Source organism: Triticum dicoccoides, chromosome 4B, assembly GCF_002162155.2.
Source record: "Triticum dicoccoides isolate Atlit2015 ecotype Zavitan chromosome 4B, WEW_v2.0, whole genome shotgun sequence".
NCBI classification, from domain to species: domain Eukaryota; kingdom Viridiplantae; phylum Streptophyta; class Magnoliopsida; order Poales; family Poaceae; genus Triticum; species Triticum dicoccoides.
Genome location: NC_041387.1, coordinates 559,244,201 through 559,261,284, shown reverse-complemented (window position 1 = coordinate 559,261,284; position 17,084 = coordinate 559,244,201). Strand labels below are relative to the sequence as shown.

Here is a 17,084-nt window from a genome sequence, read left to right as displayed (position 1 = left end):
ACGGGCCGGCGGGAGGAGCGGGGGGTGGAGGGAGCCGGGGGAGAGGAGGGAGGGGGGAACGGCGCGTCCTCCGCGCAGTCAGCCCACCGGAAGGGAGCCGCCGGGGAGACCGGCGCGGAGGGCGGCGGCGGGGCCGCGGCCGGAGAGGCCGGCGGGAAGGGGGCGGGGAGGGGCGCCGGCGGCGCGAAGGCAGAGGCGGCGGAGGTGCCCGCGAAGGCGCCAGCGGAGTCGCCCATCGAATTTACTCTCTTGCTCGCACACGAAGGATTGACAATCTTCAACACTCATTTGAGCGATTGTTTATTCCGGACGGATGTACTAACATAATATGAGATGCTTAAGAAAATTCATGACAAATCGATATTATTGAATTTTTTTCTGTCCCTGTCGCAAGTGTCAGTGTTAAAAGTCTGGCTTCTTGCTTTCGAATGCATACCTCGCTTTCAGTTTCAGGACGATTAAGAGTAAAACAACGTGGATGCATCCTTTTCTGATGAGGAAAACTCTGCTTCATGTGGAGTTGTGGTACGTGATCACTTGGGAGGTTTTGTCGCTGCAGCAACTGCTTGCATGGAGCATGTAGCCGATGTGGTCTCGGCCTAATCAGAATCGTTGCGTCAAGGGCTAATGCTCATTCAGAGCCTTGGGTGTGCCAACATAATTGTCCAAACTCATAATGTGACCGTGGTAGAGGCGTTGAATTTGAACGAGGGTTACTCAATGATTGCAGCACCAATACTTAATGAATGTCGAAGTCTACTTTTTAATTTCGGGAAGGTACTTGTTGAACATTGTAACAGGGAGTCAAAGCTAGCTAGGTTTGGGAGGAGTAATCCACCAACTTTGTGGTCGGATACACCTCTTAGCTTTATTATTCCTTTGTTAGCAGATGATGTAAGTTTAATTTGAGTTAATAAAGCTAGTGATGAAGGCCTTTCCGTCAAAAAAAACTTTGCTCTGGCTAGGCATGCACTGACGCACCTTTACTAATTTTACCTCAAAAATCAATATGAAATGCCTAAAGGCCAGTAGATTACATACAAACGTGAGAGATACAAACTTACAAAGTAGTTCTCACATCTTCGCTCTAAGCAATAATACATGTATGTATTCCCCAGTAATAACCAGTCAAACAATATGTAAGCTCATATGTGCGTGCGGCATGCAGCTGGCTGAAATATGCATTTTAAACCATGAGACTGGCGACCAGTAGGACGACAAGGCCAAATCCTGCTGTGGCCCCGACAGAGGATGCGGTAGAGGAGGGTGGCGGCGGGTTGCTCGCGTCCGGACCGGCAGCCGGCATGGGTGACGACGGTGAGGAGGAACTCGGGACGACGTCGATCACGACCTTCATGCTGGCGGCGGCGGTGGGGCTGCAGTGGCCAGTGATGCCGCAGATGAAGTAGCGGATGCCGGTGGCGTTGAGGGGGACGACGTCGTTGCCGGACTTGAAGGTGTTGATGGCGCTGGCGGTGCTGCAGGAGTCGTAGCCAGCCTTGCTGACCTCGACCACATCGTGCGCCGCGGGAGAGTACTTGAAGATGATCTCATCACCCGGGTGGAACTTCTTGTTGGACACCCAGTTGCTGTAGTCGGTGTTGAGGGTCCACGAACCGCCCGGCTCGCCGACACCGTAGGTCGCCGCCGACGCGGTGCCCAGTAAGACTGCTGAGATTGTGGCCACGGCAAGGAGAGTGATCTTCATGGCGGCCATTGATTGCGGTTGGAACTGGAAGGAGGAATGCAAAGCAGAGGATGTAGAAGGCAAGATTGTGCTGATGCTTAGCGGGGGTTGGGTTGCTGTTGTATTTGTGCTGCCGTGCGCTTTATATACAACCAAGCGCCTAGCGAGATGGGTTGGTGGAGTGGCATTTGGATATTGGATTTTGGGGTTGAATAGTCATGTGCGTTTGAACAAAAGCCAGTACTAGTACGTACCTGGTCATACACGGCCGGGCTTGGGTTGGTGGCCTGCTGAGTGCTGACCTTTTCACGGTTGTGGCTCATGGCTCATGCCGGAGAAACCTTGACTTATGGCTCTTGTGAACGCGCAATGGAATGCCCCTCGTACCTTCGTCCACAACCTGGATCTCGGTCTTTCTTCCAGATAGCATGTGCCGATCTCCTAGATCGGAGCGAGGGTTTCGTGCATGGAAGGCAAAGGTATCATTTCCTGCGTAGAAATTTTAACAGGAGTTTCGAAAATAGGAGCATTTGTCTGAAATGTAATTAAATAAAGTGATTCAAAGCTCAACTAAGAGCAACTCTAACCTATCCCCAATAACGGGTTAGAGGAGTAGGCAGAAATTAGATTTTCCTTCTCGGCACCTAGCCAAAACCCCAAGATCATTAGTGGGGTAAAAAAAATTACTCCGAGCTGTGCGTGACTCTTAAATATGCTCGACCTCGTGACCATGGAGTAAAAATTGACTTCGCCTCTCTGCCTCTACTCCCTCAATCCCCGCCACCCAACCTCACCCTTATCCTCTCCGGCGCCGGCCGCCATCGACAATGGCCGGAGTCCACCGTCCTCGTTCCCCTCCGCACATTCCTAACGCAGATCTGCGCCGACACAAGCGGTCCCAGGCTCATGGACACGACGGTGCTTATTGCTCCCACGCCCGCCTTCCCAGCTTCGACCTCTCACCGCCACTGCCGCCACTGAAGCAATACATCGGCGTGCAGCGGTAGAGTTGGGGAACGACCGAGATAATCGACGGCATACCCACAAGAAGACATGGATCGGATCCTTCCATTTCACCGAGCAGGAGGCGCGTGAATCCAACATCATGTCGGCCCGCCTGCATGATGCCGACGGCCGCCACAACTTTCCTCTCGGGGGGGCTGTCACGGTTGGAACCTATCGACTCGCGGATGGCCAACATATGGTAGGGGAGGGAAGATCGGGAGGCCCGCGAGCGCATTGCGGCGGAGCAAGCCGATGAGGACTACACAGTCGTACCCTCCTCTAAAATTTGAGGGATATGTTAGAGTTGCTCTAAGGTAGGACTTTTCTTGTGAATCTGAGAAGCCTTCTCCCTTCTAAGTGTTGCATCGGTCGCCTTGATGGACTGAGACGCCTGCGCCTGAGCGTCCCCCCCATTGACCACAGCGCCGTACTGAATGATGTGGTTTAGTCCCACATCGCCGTGCGAGAGGCTCGCTGATCTTCTTAAATAGCAGAGAGGCCATATGCAATAAACTACTTCTATTGTAGTAAGAGCATCAATCCTCGCTTTATGAAGAAGAAGATGATATGATATTTGATCATCTCTTCACCTCTTTCACAAAGTAAGCATAGATGGTCTTGCTATAATAAAATATTTATTATTTTTACAAGTGGCATCATTTTCACAATTTATCTGATCAAAGAGCATGCTACTTGGGAGCCGTGTTGAGATTTCCCCCGAAGAGGAGAGCAGATGAAGTACAGTAGAGATAAGTATTTTCCTCAATGAGAACCAATGTTTATCGAACCAACATAAAAATCACGCAAAACCTCATGAACAACACCTGCACACACAAAAGCAAATACTTGCACCCAATGCGATCAAGAGGGTTGTCAATCCCCTTGGCCGTTATTTGTAAGGATCAAAATTTGTAGTGTTAGATAAATATAAATTATAAAATAAAATAAAAGAAGTAAAATTGTAGCAAGGTATTCGTTTGTTTTCATATATGATAAAGGTAGACCCGGGGGCCATAGTTTTCACTAGACTTCTCTCTCGAACACATATCATACGGTGGGTGAACAAATTACTGTTGTGTAATTGATAGAAAAGCGCATAGTTATGACAATATTCAAGGCAATGATCATGTATATAGGCATCACATCCGAGACAAGTAGATTGACTCCTGCCTGCATCTACTGCTGTTACTCCACCCATCAGCCGCTATCCAGCATGCATATAGGGTATTAAGTTAAGAAAAAACAGAGTAACACCTTAAGCAAGATGACATGATGTAGACAAAGTAAATCCAAACAATATGAATAAACCCATCGTTTTACCGTTGATGGCAATAATACAAATATGTGCCTTGTCCCTTTCTATTACAGGGATAGAGCTAGCACCGCAAGATTGAACCCATCACAAAGCACCTCTCGCACCGAAGATAAATCAATCTAGTTGGCCAAACCAAACAGATAGATCAAAAAGAAATACAAAACTATAACAATCATGAATAATAAAGTTCAGAAAATACTCCATAAATATTCAGATCATAAACCCACATTTCATCGGATCCCAACAAACACACGCAAAGAAGATTACATTGAATAGAACTGCAAGGACACCGAGGAGAACATTGTTTTGAAGATTAAAGAAGTCATCTAGCTACTAGCTATGGACCCACTGGTCTATGGTAAACTACTGATGCATCATCAGAAGGCAACAAGGATGATGTAGAAGCCCTCCATGATCGATACCCCTTCCGACAGAGTACCGGAAAAGGCCTCCATATGGGATCGCAGAAGAATAGAAGCTTGCGGCAGCGGAAAAAGTGTTTCGGGTGACTCTCTGTTTGTTTTGGAATATTTGGTAACTTATAGAGGTGGAATCGGGTCAAGAGGTGCCACTAGGGGCTCACAAGCTCAGGGGCGCGCCCTACGAGCTTGTCACTCCCTCGTGGCTCTTCTGGTCTTCTCCCGAACCTTCGAGGGTCCCTTGTGGTCCACAAAATATTAATCCAACGATTTTTTTCTGTTTGGACTTCGTTTGATATAGATTTTCTGAAAAGCCAAAACATGCAGAAAATAGGAACTGCCACAGGGAAGTAAGTTAATAGGTTAGTCCCAAAAAATGATATAAATTTGCATATAAAACTTCCAAGATTGATAATATAATAGCATGGAACAATAAAAAAAATTATAGATATGTTGGAGACGTATCAGCATCCCCAAGCTTAATTCCTGCTCGTCCTCGAGTAGGTAAATGAGAAAAACTGATTTTTTTGATGTGGAATGCTACCTAACATGTTTATCATGTAATCTCTTTCACGATAGGAATATGAGGATACAGATGATTCAAAGCAATAGTCTATAGTTTGATATAGAGACATCAATACTCAGGTATGCCAACAAACAATCATGCCTTTCAAAATAAAAATGCCAATGAACGCTAACCCTATAAAATCATATAGACTTGTCATGCTCGATCTTCCTAACACAAAGTATTAATCATGTACAACCCTGATGACAAGCCAAGCAATTAGTTCATACTTTCTAACGCGCTTCAGATTTTTCAACCCCACACAATACATGAGCATGATCCATGGATATAGCACCATGGGTGGAATATAATGCGGTGAAAGAGATATCAATAAGGGGAAGACAAAAAGGAAGATAGTCTCGCATTGATGCGGCTAATCAATGAGCTATGGACATGCCCATCAATTGATATCAATGCGAGGAGTAGGGATTGCCATGCAACAGATGCACTAAGAGCTATAAGTGTATGAAAGCTCAAACTAAAAACTAAGTGGGTGTGCATCCAACTTGCTTGCTCATAAAGACCTCGGGCATTTGAGGAAGCTCATCATCGAAATATACAAGCCAAGTTCTATAATGAAAAATTCCCACTAGTAATATGAAAGTGACAACTCAGGAGACTCTCTATATGAAAAGAAACATGGTTCTACTTTGAAGCACAAGTGTCGAAAAGGATAGTAACATTGCCCCTTCTCTCTTTTTCTATCATTTTTTGTGCGATCTTTCTGGCCTCCATTTTCCATTTTTATTTTCTCACCGAGACAATGCTCTAATAATGATGATGATCACACTTTTACTTACTTACAACTCAATACTAGAACACATATGACTCTATATGAATGCCTCTGATAGTGTACCAGGACGTGCAATGATGCTAGCGTAACATGCATGACAATGATGAACAGTGGCTGAGCCACAAATACTATGTCAGCCATATGATCATGCAAATCAATATGACAATGAAGATGTATGCCATAAAGCCAGAACAGTGGAAGTTGCATGGTAATATATCTCGGAATGGAAATGCCATAATAGGTAGGTATGGTGGCTGTTTTGAGGAAGATATAAGGAGTCTTATGTGTGATAGAGTGTATCATATCACGGGTTTGGATGCACCGGCAAAGTTTGCACCAACTCTCGAGGTGAGAAAGGGCAATGCACGGCACCAAAGAGGCTAGCAAATTGTGAAAAGGTGAGAGTGCGTATAACCCATGGACCCACATTAGTCATAAAGAACTCACATACTTATTGTGAAAGTTTATTAGCCCTCGAAGAAAAGTACTACCACGCATGCTCCTAGGGGGATAGATTGCTAGGAAAAGACCATCGCTCATCACCGACCGCCACTCATAAGGAAGGCAATCAATAATAAATCATACTCCAACTTCATAGCATAACTAGAGACTATACGTGCATGCTTCGGCAATCACAAACCTTAACACAAGTATTCTTACTAAACCACAATCATTCACTAGTACCTCCCACATATCACCATCTTAATCTCTCAAAACTATTGCAAGAATCAAACATACCATATTCAGTGATCTACATAAAAGTATTTATTATATCCCTCTTGAATACCTATCCTTTATGGACTAGTCTTATAACCCGCGCAAATTGCCATTACTATTTATTAACTCTCAAAAATATTTAAGTGAAGCATGTGAGTTCAACTATTTCTTTAAAATATAACCACCACCGTGCTCGAAAAGATATAAGTGAAACACTAGAGCAACTGCCTAGCTCAAAAGATATAAATGAAGCACATAGAGTATTCTAACAAATCGCGAATAAATGTGTGTACCTCTCAAAAGTTGTGTCCAGTAAAATATGATTGTGGCAAACTAAAAAGGAAAAAAAATCAAAAACTACTATGGCACAAGATGATCCAAGCAAAACTCATATCATGTGATGAATAAAAATATAGCTCCAAATAATATACCGATGGTTTATAGACGAAAGAGCGGATGCCACCCGAGGCATCCCCAAGCTTAGACGCTCGGGTCTTCCTTGAATATTACCTTGGGTGCCTTGGGCATCCCCAAGCTTAGGGTATTGCCTCTCCTTATTCCTTCATCCAACACGATCTCACTCAAAACATGAAAACTTCAGCACACAAAACTCAACATGAACCTCGTGAGATCCGTTAGTATAATAAACAAATCAAAAAATTTAGGTACTGTTATGAACCCATTCATATTTTATTCTTGCATAATAGCTACTATATTCCAACTTCTCTATGACTTATACCCCCGATATAATCCATAGCATCATCGAAACAAGAGAACTATGCAAATAATATAGAATTTGTCTAAAACAGAACAGACTGTAATGATCTGAAATAACACTATACTTCTGTAACTCCAAAACATATGAAAAATTATGGCATTGTGGTCAATTTGTATATAAATAATGTGTAAAAATTTCAGAGCAAAAACACATTCCAGTGATTTTTAACAATTCCTCAAATGAGCACAAAACTTTCCGTCTTTTCACAGAATCAAGTCAACTATCAACCAAATCATCCCAAAGGCTTTACTTGGCACAAACACTAATTAAAAAAAATAAAAACACAATCATAATAGTAGCATAATTATGTGAAGACTCAAAAAGAGAAAGAAAAACAAGAAAAATAAAGATAACTATTGGGTTGCCTCCCAACAAGCGTTATTGTTTTACGCCCCTAGCTAGGCGTAAGGCAAAGTTTCAAGTATTGTCATCCTTTGCTTTCACATCTTGTGATACATGTCATTAGGAGGCTTTTCATACATAATGGTGAACTCATCATCTATTAATTTTTAGCATTGTCGAGGCAACTTTCTTCAAAAACTTGTTGATTCCCTTTTACGATCCAAGAATATTGATGATTAATACCATTGAACACTTGTTGGATAATATTTAAAGGATGAACTTCCTTTTTACAGTTTCCTCGAAAGCGTGATGATTACGAGACATGCATTTTCTCACGAAATCTCCATTTTATAATTTTTTATCAATCATAGGATGCTTATAACTCATACTATAAAAATCAAAGATTTCTCTAGATTCTTGCATTATGTAGTCAAATTCATTCATGAGAATAAGAGTGGCTATCTTTTTAGCCTTAGGATTGTCTATGACAGATAGTTCATAGAACAACCTTTGTAAAGTAGGGTGAGTATGCATGAACCTCCTTTCAAGTTTAAGAATAAGTTCAGAAATAGCTTGGTCATAACTATTGGTTCTTTTAAGAATAGGAATATCGTTGCAAACCAAGGTTCCCATACAAGTGAAAAATTCCAGAATAATCCTTTTTCCTATGATGTTCCCACTACCCTTACAAAAGTTTTAGTAGCTAAGTTCATGGGAATTAGTACCTTAGGAGTTTTTCCATCCTCAATCTTAGCAATAACAAATTCAGACGTGATAGCAACTTCAAGCAAGCAAACAAAAAATATTTTTGTGTTTTTGTAAAGAAAAATTGAAGTGGTGGAGATGAAAACGAGAGGTAATGGCAAATAAAATAAGAACAAGTAGATGATAGTTTGTGTGTAGGTATTTGATAGGCTTTGATGATGTTTCACTGGCAACGACGCTAGATATTCTTCATGTTACTTGTGAACTTCGTTGGGATTTTCCCCGAAGAGGAGAGAAGATGTAGTACAATAGAGATAAGTATTTCCATTAGTGAGAACCAAGGTTTATCAAACCAATAGGAGAATCACATAAAACATCGTGAACAACACCTGCACACACAAAAGCAAGTTCAAGAGGGTTGTCAATCCCCTTGGCGGTTATTTGCAAGGATCAAATCTTGTAGTGGTAGATAAATATAAACTGCAAAATGAAATAAAGGAAAGAAAATTTGCAAAAAGGTATTTTTGTTTATATATATATGATAAAGGTAGACCCGAGCGCCATAGTTTTCACCATAGGCTTCTCTCTCGAACACATAGCATACGGTGGGTGAACAAATTATTGTTGGGCAATTGATAGAAAAGCGCATAGTTATGACGATATTCAAGGCATGATCATCTATATAGGCATCACGTCCGAGACAAGTAGACCGACTCCTACCATCATATACTACTATTACTCCACCCATCGACCGCTATCCAGCATCCATCTAGGCTATGAAGTTAATAAAAACAGAGTAATGCCTTAGCAAGATGACATGATGTAGAAAAAGTAAATCCAAGCAGTATGAATAAACCCCATCATTTTACCCTTAATGGCAACAATACAAATACTTGTCTTGTCCCTTTCTGTCACTGGGATAGAGCACAAGATTAAACCCATAACAAAGCACCTCTCTTACCGAAGATAAATCAATATAGATGGCCAAACCAAACGGATAGATCGGAGAAAAATACAAAGCTATAACAATCATGCACAATAAAGTTCAGAAAAGACTCCATTACTTCTCATAAATATTTAGATCATAAACCCACAATCCATTGGATCCCAACAAACGCACCACAAAAGAAGATTACATCGAATAGTACTCCAAGAACACCAAGGAGAACATTGTATTGAAGATCCAAGAGAGAGAAGAAGTCATCTAGCTACTAGCTATGGACTCATAGGTCTGTGGTAAACTACTCAGGCATCACCAGAAGGCAGCAAGGATGATGTACAGGCCCTCCGTGATCTATTCCCCCTCCAGCAGAGTACCGAAAAAGGCCTCCAGATGGGATCGAAGAAGAACAGAAGCTTGCGGCGGCGGAAAAAGTGTTTCGGGTGGTTCTCTATTCGTTTGGGACTTTTCCAAATTTATAGAGGCAGAATTAGGTTAAGAGGTGCCACGAGGGGCCCATAGCTCAGGGGACGCAACCTAGTTTGATTTTTCCAATTGGTGCATCCACTTGGGACAACCAAAGTTGAAATTCCAAACCATTTGATATGAGTGTTCAACATTTCAAGTTTTACCCCATTTTTGGAAAAATCAAAGAAAATGAAAAAAAACTCAAAAATGAAAATCCTTGTGCATGAAGCCCTCTTGTGTGAACTAGTAGGTGGGAAAAATCATAAACTTGCAATACCACAAGCTTAAAAAAATCCTTCCCAAAATGGCCTATCTAGTATGAAGTTGCATGGATTTCAAGGCATATGCCCATGGCCCTGGCCACTTCCATGGCGTACTCCATGATAACAAGTTAAAATTTGGCACAACTATGGGTGTTACCATTGTGAACATTGTTGCCATAGGAATAAATATTATTATTTCCAGTTTTCAAGTGCGAGAAATGCCTTTTTTGTGAAGGCAGTACCTGAAATAAGTTATAAAATTTGATCTTTTCATTTTTCATAGAAGGTAGACCACATTGGAAGCCCACTGACCAAATTTCATGAATTTTAGAGTATTATTTCTATATTTCCAAGATATATTGGATTTATAGTGAATTATGAGATTTTGCTCAAATTTGAACTACAAGTGTGATGTAGTTTGGTACTAAAAATGGACAAAAATCATTTTACACTCTATTGTTGATGGTGCATCCACTTGGGATAGCAAAATTTGAAATTCCAAACCATTTGATATGAATGTTCAAAATTTTAAGTTTTACCCAATTTTCATAAAAATCAAAGAAAATGAAAAAAGCCTCAAAAATTAAAATCCTTGTGCATGAAGCCCTCTTGTGTGAACTAGTAGGTGGGAAAATCATAAACTTGCAATACCATAAGTTTTGAAAAAAAAACTTCACAAAATGGCCTATCTAGTATGAAGTTCCATGGATTTCATGGCACATGCCCATGGCTGTGGCCACTTCCATGGCATACGCCATGATAACAAGTTAAAATTTGACACAACTATGGGTGTGACCATTGTGAACATTGTTGCCATAGGAATAACAACTTTTTTGGAATAAAAATATCATTTCCATTTTTCAAGTCCCAGAAAAGGCTTTTTTGTGAAAGAAGTACATGAAATAAGTTATAAATTTAGCCCTCCTCTTGTGGATCCTTATCCTGTGCAATGATCTCCAACCCCCCTGATAGCCCTACTCTTGTGCATCCTCCTGTGCAATGATCTGCAACCTCCCCTGGTAGCTCTCCTCTTATTCATCCTCCTCCTAGTCACTATCCTCCTCCTCCATCACCTCGTCGATGACTTGGATATTATGCAAATTCACCGGCCCTTTCGCCTTTGGATTCGGTGAGGAGAGGCAGGAGCGATACTCATACCAGTGGCTCGCTGTCGATGATCTGGAGACTCCATCACCTCTGCCATTGCCCATAGAAGAATCTCAATTGGGACTGCCCCATTGCCTTTAGGAAGTAACCGCTTCCGCTCGTCCGTCATCACTTCCAACGCCAGGCCCAGCGAGTGCATCACGAGAGATTTCACGCTCGAAAACCAGGAGCATATCTCTTTGCACTTGGCCAGCAAAAGCTCATCCCATGCGCAGAAAAACCCATCGCCCTCTTCCAACTTGGACTTGCTCCCAATCAATCAAACACCAAATTTGCAAATCATATAATTAAAAATGAATTCTATTATTTGGATCAAATTCACCACAAAACAATCAAAAATGGGCTCCATTCCACAAAACCTTATTTCTAGGGTTTTCTATTTCATAACTAGCTGCCACTAGTACTGTCGGCAGGAATCCATCCTAAATAGACGTACATACTGATTGCAAACTGGAGCAACTCAACGCATGACAATTCAATTGCTCAATCACCCATTCAATCGACTTATAACCCCAAATCCTAATTGTTAGGTTTCGATTAGAAACGTAACGGTTGACCAATGATCTTGAATGGTTCCGGCATATGGGAGGAAGGGATGCCTGGTAGAACCACTACGTTGCGCCATCGAAGCTCAAGCAGACAGTCGGAGTGGTCGGCTGGGCTGCGGATTGGGCGGCGGGGCTGCTAGGGGGCACAGTGGCGGCGGTGTGGGTCTGGATGAGGAATGCGGCGGCTCACTCCTGGTTGGGCTGAGTTAGGCAAAATAAAGTGATAGGTCAATGAGCCAGATCCCACTCGTCATAAGCGGTCACGGCCACGGCCCACCTGTTATACGCGGCCCACATATCCTAAGATCTCTGTACCCACACATTAGTAACTGAGTAGGTAACGGTCAACTATTTTGACCAGACGGCAAGGCTCCATTTGGGTCTTTGTGAGCACGGGACTTGGACTGGACGTCAAGCAACAAGCGAGGCGGCCACGAGGGTGCCCGGCGCCCCCCCCCCCACTCTCATGGGCCCCTCGAGCATCAACCGACCTACGTCCTTTGCCTATATACTCCAGTACCCTGAAAACATAGGGGAGCACCATGAAAACCTAATTCCACCACTGCAACCTTCTGTATCCGCGAGATCCCATCTTGGAGCCTTCGCCGGCGCTCCTCCGGAGGGGGGATCGACCATGGAGGGCCTCTACATCATCCCCAAGGCCTCTCCTATGAGTTGTGAGTAGTTTACCATAGACCTTTGGGTCCATAGTTATTAGCTAGATGGCTTCTTCTCTCTCTTTCAATCTCAATACAAAGTTATCCTCAATCTTCTTGGAGATCTATTTGATGTAACTCTTTTTGCGGTGTGTTTGTCGAGATCCGATGAATTGTGGGTTTATGATCAAGTTTATCTATGAGAAATATTTGAATCTCCTATGAATTCTTTTATGTGTGATTAAGTTATGTTTGCAAGTCTTTTCAAATTATCAGTTTGGTTTGGACTACTAGATTGATCTTTCTTGCAATGGGAGAAGTGCTTAGCTTTGGGTTCAATCTTGCGGTGTCCTTTCCCAGTGACAGTAGGGTCAGCAAGGCACGTATTGTATTGTTGCCATCGAGGATAAAATGATGGGGTTTATATCATATTGCATGAGTTTATCCCTCTACATCATGTCATCTTTCTTAATGCGTTACTCTGTTCTTATGAACTTAATACTGTAGATGTAGGCAGGAGTCGGTCGATGTGTGGAGTAATAGTAGTAGATGCAGAATCATTTTGATCTACTTGTCACGGACGTGATGCCTATATACATGATCATGCCTAGATAATCTCGTAACTATGCGCTTTTCTATCAATTGCTCGACAGTAATTTGTTCACCCACCGTAATACTTATGCTATCTTGAGAGAAGCCACTAGTGAAACCTATGCCCCCCGGGTCTATCTTTTATCATATAAGTTTTCAATCTACTTTTATTTGCATCTTTTACTTTCCAATCTATATCATAAAAATACCAAAAAATATTTATTTTATCATATTATCTATATCAGATCTCACTTTCGCAAGAGGCCGTGAAGGGATTGACAACCCCTTTATTGCGTTGGTTGCGAGGTTCTTGTTTGTTTGTGTAGGTGCGTGGGACTTTTGAGGAGCCTCCTACTGGATTGATACCTTGGTTCTCAAAAACTGAGGGAAATACTTACGCTACTTTGTTGCGTCACCCTTTCCTCTTCAAGGAAAACCAATGCAGTGCTCAAGAGGTAGCAAGAAGGATTTCTGGCGCCGTTGCCGGGGAGGTCTTCGCTCAAGTCAAGACATTCCAAGTACCCATCACAAACTCATCTCCCTTGCATTACATTATTTGCCATTTGCCTCTCGTTTTCCTCTCCCCCACTTCACCCTTGCCGTTTTATTCGCCCTCTCTTTCCCAATCTCCTCTCTCTTTTGCTTGCCTTTTTGTTTTCTTGTGTGTTGGATTGTTTGTCATGATGGCACAAGATAATACCAAATTGTGTGACTTTTCCAATACCAATAATAATGATTTCCTTAGCACGCCGATTGCTCCTCTTAATGATGTTGAATCTTGTGAAATCAATGCTGCTTTGCTGAATCTTGTTATGAAAGATCAATTCTCCGGCCTTCCTAGTGAAGATGCCGCTACTCATCTAAACAACTTTGTTGATTTGTGTGATATGCAAAAGAAGAAAGATACGGATAATGATATTGTTAAACTGAAGTTATTTCCATTTTCACTTAGAGATCGTGCTAAAACTTGGTTTTAGTCTTTGCCTAAAAATAGTATTGATTCATGGAATAAGTGCAAAGATGCTTTTATCTCTAAGTATTTTCCTCCCGCTAAGATCATATCTCTTAGGAACGATATTATGAATTTTAAACAACTTGATCATGAGCATGTTTCCCAATCTTGGGAAAGAATGAAATTAATGATTCGCAATTGCCCTACTCATGGTTTGAACTTATGGATGATCATACAAATTTTTTATGCCGGATTGAATTTTGCTTCAAGAAATCTTTTAGATTCGGCCGTGAGAGGAACTTTTATGGAAATCACCTTAGGAGAAGCTACTAAACTTCTTGATAACATTATGGCTAATTATTCTCAATGGCACACCGAAAGATCTACTAGTAAAAAAGTGTATGCTATAGAAGAAATTAATGTTTTGAGTGGAAAGATGGATGGACTTATGAAATTATTTGCTACTAAGAGTGCTCCTATTTATCCCAATGATATGCCTTTGTCTACTTTGATTGAGAATAATAATGAATCTATGGATGTGAATTTTGTTGGTAGGAATAATTTTGGTAACAATGCTTATAGAGGAAACTTTAATCCTATACCATTTCCTAGTAATTCCTCTAATAATTATGGTAATTCCTACAACAACTCTTATGGAAATTTTAATAATATGCCCTCTGATTTTGAGAATAGCGTTAAAGAATTTCTGATCTCTCAAAAGAATTTTTAATGCCTTGCTTGAAGAAAAATTGCTTAAAGTTGATGAATTGGCTAGGAACGTTGATAGACTTTCGCTTGATGTTGACTCTCTAAAACTTAGATCTATTCCACCTAAGCATGATATCAATGAGTCTCTCAAAGCCATGAGAATTTCCATTGATGAGTGCAAATAAAGAACCGCTAGATTGAGTGCTAAGAAAGATTGCTTTGTAAAAGCGTGTTCTTCTAGTTTCCATGAAAATAATGATGAAGATCTAAAAGTTATTGATGTGTCCCCTATTAAATCTTTGTTTTGCAATATGATTCTTGATAATGATGGGACTGGATATGAGTTTAGCTTTAGTTAAAAGGCGTCCCAATAATTCGGAGTTTTTAGATCTTGATGCTAAATTTGGTGAAAGTGGGATTGGAGAGGTCAAGACTTTAAATAGCATTGAACCCACTATCTTGGATTTCAAGGAATTTAATTATGATAATTGTTCTTTAATAGATTGTATCTCCTTGTTGCAATCTGTGTTGAATTCTCCTCATGCTTATAGTCAAAATAAAGCTTTTACCAAACATATTGTTGATGCCTTGATGCAATCTTATAAGGAAAAACTTGAGTTGGAAGTTTCTATACCTAGAAAGCTTTATGATGAGTGGGAACGTACTATAAAGGTCAAAATTAAAGATCATGAGTGCTATGCTTTGTTAGATTTGGGTGCTAGTGTTTCCACGATCCCGAAAACTTTATGTGATGTGCTAGGTTTCCATGATTTTGATGATTGCTCTTTAAACTTGCACCTTGAGGATTCCACCATTAAGAAACATATGGGAAGGATCAATGTTGTTCTTATTGTTGCAAATAGGAATTATGTGCCTGCAGATTTTATCGTTCTTGATATAGATTGCAATCTTTCATGTCCTATTATTCTTGGTAGACCTTTCCTTAGAATGATTGGTGCAATTATTGATATGAAGGAAGGGAATATTAGATTCCAATTTCCATTAAGGAAAGGCATGGAACACTTCCCTAGAAAGAAAGTTAAATTACCTTATGAACGATCATGCGAGCTACTTATGAATTGAATGTCAAAGATGGTTCTACTTAGATCTATTCTCGCTTTTATGCCTAGCTAGGGCCGTTAAACGATAGCGCTTGTTGGGAGGCAACCCAATTTTATTTTTGTTTCTTACTTTTTGCTTCTGTTTAGTAATAAATATTTCATCTATCTTATGTTTAGATGTGTTTTCATATTTTAGTTAGTGTTTGTGCCAAGTAGAACCTATAGGATAACCTACAGTGATAGTTAATTTGATTCTGCTGAAAAACAGAAACTTTCACGCGCACGAAAATAATTTTAGTAAATCACAGAAACGTGCTTTTGTGTTGATTATTTTTGATGTATATCAATAGACAAATTTCCCAGGACTTCCCATTTTGGTAGGAGTTTTAGAGTTCCATAAGTATTCGAAAGTTACAAATTGCTACAGACTGTTCTGTTTTTGACAGATTTTGTTTTTCGTGTGTTGTTTGCTTATTTTGATGCATCTATGGCTAGTATCGGTGGGTATGAACCATAGAGAAGTTGTAATACAGTAGGTTTAACACCAATATAAATAAATAATGAGTTAATTATAGTACCTTATGTGGTGGTTTTTCTTTCTTGCACTAACGGAGCTTATGAGATTTCCTGTTGAGTTTTGTGTTGTGAAGTTTTCAAGTTTTGGGTAAAGATTTGATGGACTATGGAATAAGGAGTGGCAAGAGCCTAAGCTTGGGGATGCCATGGCACCCCAAGATATTCAAGGATAACCAAAAGCCTAAGCTTGGGGATGCCCCGGAAGGCATCCCCTCTTTCGTCTTCGTCTATCAGTAACTTTACTTGGAGCTATATTTTTATTCGCCACATGATATGTGTTTTGCTTGGAGCGTCTTGTATGATATTAGTCTTTGCTTTTTAGATTACCACAATCATCCTTTCTGTACACAACTTTTGGGAGAAATCCACATGATTTGGAATTTATTAGAATACTCTATGTGATTCACTTATATCTTTTGAGCTAGATAGTTTTGCTCTAGTGCTTCACTTATATCTTTTAGAGCACGGCGGTGGCTTTATTTTATAGAAATTGTTGATCTCTCATGCTTCACTTATATTATTTTGAGAGTCTTTTAGAACAGCATGGTATTTGCTATGGTTATAAAATTGGTCCTAGAATGATGGGCATCCAAGTCGGGTATAATAAAAACTATCATAGGAAGTGAATTGGATGCTATGATCAATTTGATACTTGATAATTGTTTTGAGATATGGAGGTGGTGATATTAGAGTCATGCTAGTTGGGTGATTGTGAATTTAAAGAATGCTTGTGTTTAAGTTGGCAAGTCCCATAGCATGCACGTATGGTAACCGTTGTGTAACAAATTTGAAATATGAGGTGTTCTTAGATTGTCATCCTTATGAGTG

The 17,084-nt window shown here is 40.8% G+C and overlaps 1 protein-coding gene across 1 annotated transcript; it reads right to left on the bottom strand.

Moving 5' to 3' along the window:
- Positions 1-1,004: 1,004 nt before the first annotated feature.
- LOC119293879 (mavicyanin-like) lies at positions 1,005-1,788 on the bottom strand. Its single transcript, XM_037572214.1, has one exon. It carries the CDS (start codon positions 1,715-1,717, stop codon positions 1,187-1,189), a length of 531 nt encoding a protein of 176 aa, XP_037428111.1. The 5' UTR covers positions 1,718-1,788; the 3' UTR covers positions 1,005-1,186.
- Between the last annotated feature and the right edge of the window lie 15,296 nt (positions 1,789-17,084).